Below are 3,637 nucleotides of genomic sequence, written 5' to 3'. Positions count from 1 at the left end.
AGGACCCAGCCCCTCCCCAGGTCCCTCCCCCCCCCAGGCTCACCTTGACCAGGAAGTCCCCGTCCTTCTCCTGGCTGACCATCACCATGGAGTCGTGAAGCTTCTCATCAAAGTGGACGTGGCTGGAGCTTCCCTCCACCGTCTGAGTCGGGGAGAAACGGACACCCCCCACTTTGGGGTTGGAGCCTGAGGAAGCAGGGGGGGGGGAAGAGGAAAGCTGGGTGAGCCAGGCTGCCCCCCCTTTAAGACTGGTGGACTTCAACTCCCAGAATTCCCTAGCCAGCCAGCTTGACAGCACCAGCCAGGAGCGATGGGAGTTGAAGTCCACCTGCAATCCGGGCAGAATCAGTGACTTCATGGAGTCATGTGCTATCGGCGACAGGGGTTGGACTTGATGACCTCCAAGGTCCCTTCCCACTCCGTAATTCCTCTCAGCCTTTTCCTAACCCTCCAAAGAGGACCCGCCTTCCAAAAACCGACCTAAAAGCTTTTTTTTTTTTTGGGGTCAGCAATTTAGCAGGTCCGTTTTCTTGGCTCCTCCGGCTGTTTTCCAGCCCCGGCCCCTCCCCTCGCTAGGATCCACGGAGCAGGAGCGAGGAATTAATTGACCGATAAATTTCCCGTATCGATTAAGCCTTGTCTGTTGCCGCGGAGACAATTCCCACCGCTCAGGCATTCGCCAAACGGCAGGAGGTGAGTTTTCAGATGCGAGGGACATTCTGGCGGTGCCCTTCTTTGGAGGGACTACAACCTCCATGGATCCCAGCCACCCCAGGGAAAGGCTGGGGGTTAGGGAAGACGAGGCCATGCTGGCGTTTGCCGGATCTCCAAAAAGGAATGATAATGGAGGGGGGGTCCTTGGGGGTCTCTGAGCTGGGGGGGTTTCTTGCAAGTGTTTCATTAGTTGAAGAGCACTGATGATGTAACCTAGTTGGGTCATGAAACGTCTGCAAGGAAACCACCCAGCTCAAAGAGCACCAAGGAGCCATTATTATCATCATCATCATCATCATCATTATCTTCTTCTTCTTCTTCTTCTTCTTCTTCTTCTTCTTCTTCTTCTTCTTCTTCTTCTTCTTCTTCTTCTTCTTCTTCTTCTTCTTCTCCTTCTCCTTCTCCTTCTCATTGTTGTTGTTATTATTATTATTATTATTATTATTATTATTATTCTCCTCCTCCTCCTCCTCCTTCCTTCCTCTTCCTCCTCCTCCTTTCTGCAAACCCTATTCCCTTCTAGCACTGATGATGTAACCTAGTTGGGTCACGAAACGTCTGCAAGAAAACTATCCAGCTTAAAGAGCACTAAGGAGCCCCTATTCTCTCTCTCTTTCTTTCTTTTCTTTCTTTCTTTTCTTTTCTTTTCTTTCTTTTCTTTCTTTCTTTCTTTCTTTCTTTCTTTCTTTCTTTCCTTTCTTCTTTTCTTCTTCTTCTTCTTCTCCTCCTCTTCTTCCTCCCTCACCACTCCCTTCTAGCACTGATGATGTTCCCTACTTGGGTCATGAAATGTCTGCAAGGAAACCACCAAGGTTTCAGAGAGCACCAAGGACCACCCTCATTTCAACCCCCAGCTACAAATATTCTCCTTTATAGGAATTATCTCTGGGTGCAGCTTTACCTTCTCCAAACAGCCCTCTTTGACACCGAAGGACCTAAAGGATGCTCCCGCCCCCTCACCATGGCAACAGGTATCTCAATCCAGAAAGCTGAGCTCCTTCTGGACCACAAGACCCATGCTCCAACTTGGAAGGGGGCAACTAAGGCTTTTAAGGCTGAATTTAAAAGAGAAGAGCAACAGAGATGATCAGAGCAGGGGTCTTCCAACTCGGCCCTTTGATGACTTGTGGACTTCAACTCCCAGAATTCCTCACGCTGGCTGAGGAATTCTGGGAGTTGAAGTCCACTCCTCTTAAAGTCCATATCAGGGGTCTTCAAACTTGGCCCTTTGATGACTTGTGGACTTCAACTCCCAGAATTCCTCAGCCAGGCACGCGTGCCTGGCTGAGGAATTCTGGGAGTTGAAGTCCACAAGTCATCAAAGGGCCGAGTTTGAAGACCGCTGGCTTAGAGGGCTGGAGGCTAAAAGATACAAAGAATGGATGCAGGATTTGGGTTTGGCCAGTCTGGAGAAAAGGAGGACTTAGGGGGACATGACAGCAGCCTTCCAGTATTTGGGGGGGACTGCCACAAAGAAGAAAAGGGGGTCACCTTACTCTCCAAAGCACCCGAAGGCAGCAGAAGCAGCAAACTAATTGAGAAAACCAACCTAGAAATAAGGAGAAATTTCCTTGACAGCGAGAACAATTAACCAGTGGAACAGCTGGCCACCAGACGCTGTGGATGCTCCATCACTGGAGATTTTAAAGAACAGATTGGACAAGCATTTGTCTGAAAAGGTCCATGGTCTCCTGCCTGAGCATGGGGTTGGACTAGAAGACCTCTAGGGTCCCTTCCGACTCTGCTAATCTGGGAAATGAGCAGCTTTGTGAATCCGAAACACATCAGACAACCTTCCTGCCTTCACCCCAAAGGGAAAAATGGGGGGGGGGGGTCTCAGGGTGTGTCTGGCTCAAAGGGATGCTGGCCGGTGACCCTTTCCGCACCCCCAAGTGACCGCACTCACCTTTGTTGGCCGTCGCCATCTGGCCCAGCAAGAGTCCGGCTGCGGCTGTACCAAAATGCCTGGACCATCAGCAAGCCATGCTCGGGGCAAGCTGACCAGGCTGCCTGGGGAGAAAAGAGGGGTGGGGTGGGGAATTGGGGAGGGAGAGAGAGAAATGAGAGAAAGAATGAGAGAAATAAAGACACAGAGAGAGAGAGAGAGAGACAGACAGACAGAAAGAAAGAGGCAGAGAGGGAAAGAGAGGGAGGGAGAGAGAAATGAGAGAAAGAAAGAATAGAAAGAAAGAGGGAAAGAGAAATGAGAGAGAAAGAGATAAAGACAGAGAGAGGCAGAGAGAGAGGGAGGGAGAGAGGGAGAAAAGAGAGAGAGAGAAAGAGGCAGAGAGGGAAAGAGAGGGAGGGAGAGAGAAATGAGAGAAAGAAAGAAAGAAAAGAAAGAAAGAGAGAGAGGGAAAGAGAAAAGAGAGAGAAAGAGATAAAGACACAGAGAGAGGCAGAGAGAGAGGGAGGGAGAGAGGGAGAAATGAGAGAAAGAGAAAGACAGAAAGAGGCAGAGGGAAAGAAAGAGAGGGAGAGAGAAATGAGAGAAAGAATGAGAGAGAAAGAGACAGAGAAAGAGAGGCACAACGGGAAAGAGAGAAATGAGAGAAAGAGAAAGAGAGAGAGAGAGAGAGAGAGAAAGAGAAAGAGAGAAAGGGAAAGAAAGAGAGAAAGAGTGAGAGGAAGATGGAGATGGAGGGAGAGAGGGAGAAATGAGAGAGAAAGAGAGAGAGAGGCAGAGACGGAAAGAGAGGGAGGGAGAGAGAAATGAGAGAAAGAATGAGAAAGAGAGAGAGATAAAGACAGAGAAAGAGAGGCACAAAGGGAAAGAGAGAGAAATGAGAGAAAGAGAGAGAGAGAGACAGAAAGAGAGAAAGGGAAAGAAAGAGAGAAAGAGAGAGAGGAAGAGGGAGATGGAGGGATGGAGAGAAAGAGAGAGAGACTTCAGTGGGGGAACTCAGCCCCGATCTGCGCAGAG

At 49.4% G+C, this 3,637-nt stretch overlaps 1 protein-coding gene across 1 annotated transcript in view; it reads right to left on the bottom strand.

Moving 5' to 3' along the window:
• CUNH20orf27 (chromosome unknown C20orf27 homolog) overlaps nt 1–2,639 on the bottom strand; it is a 13,780-nt gene extending 11,141 nt beyond the window's left edge. The window contains exons 1-2 of the mRNA XM_015827260.1: nt 2,621–2,639; nt 40–186 (exon numbers count right to left, since the gene is read on the bottom strand). Coding sequence (XP_015682746.1) covers nt 40–186; nt 2,621–2,639 — 166 coding nt within the window. The remainder of the gene's footprint in view (nt 1–39; nt 187–2,620) is intronic.
• Nucleotides 2,640–3,637: the final 998 nt, after the last annotated feature.

Source organism: Protobothrops mucrosquamatus, unplaced genomic scaffold (genome assembly GCF_001527695.2).
Source record: "Protobothrops mucrosquamatus isolate PMUCROS unplaced genomic scaffold, P.Mucros_1.0 scaffold3583, whole genome shotgun sequence".
NCBI classification, from domain to species: domain Eukaryota; kingdom Metazoa; phylum Chordata; class Lepidosauria; order Squamata; family Viperidae; genus Protobothrops; species Protobothrops mucrosquamatus.
Note: the sequence above shows the minus strand (reverse complement) of the source record. Positions and strands in the feature narration are given on the sequence as shown.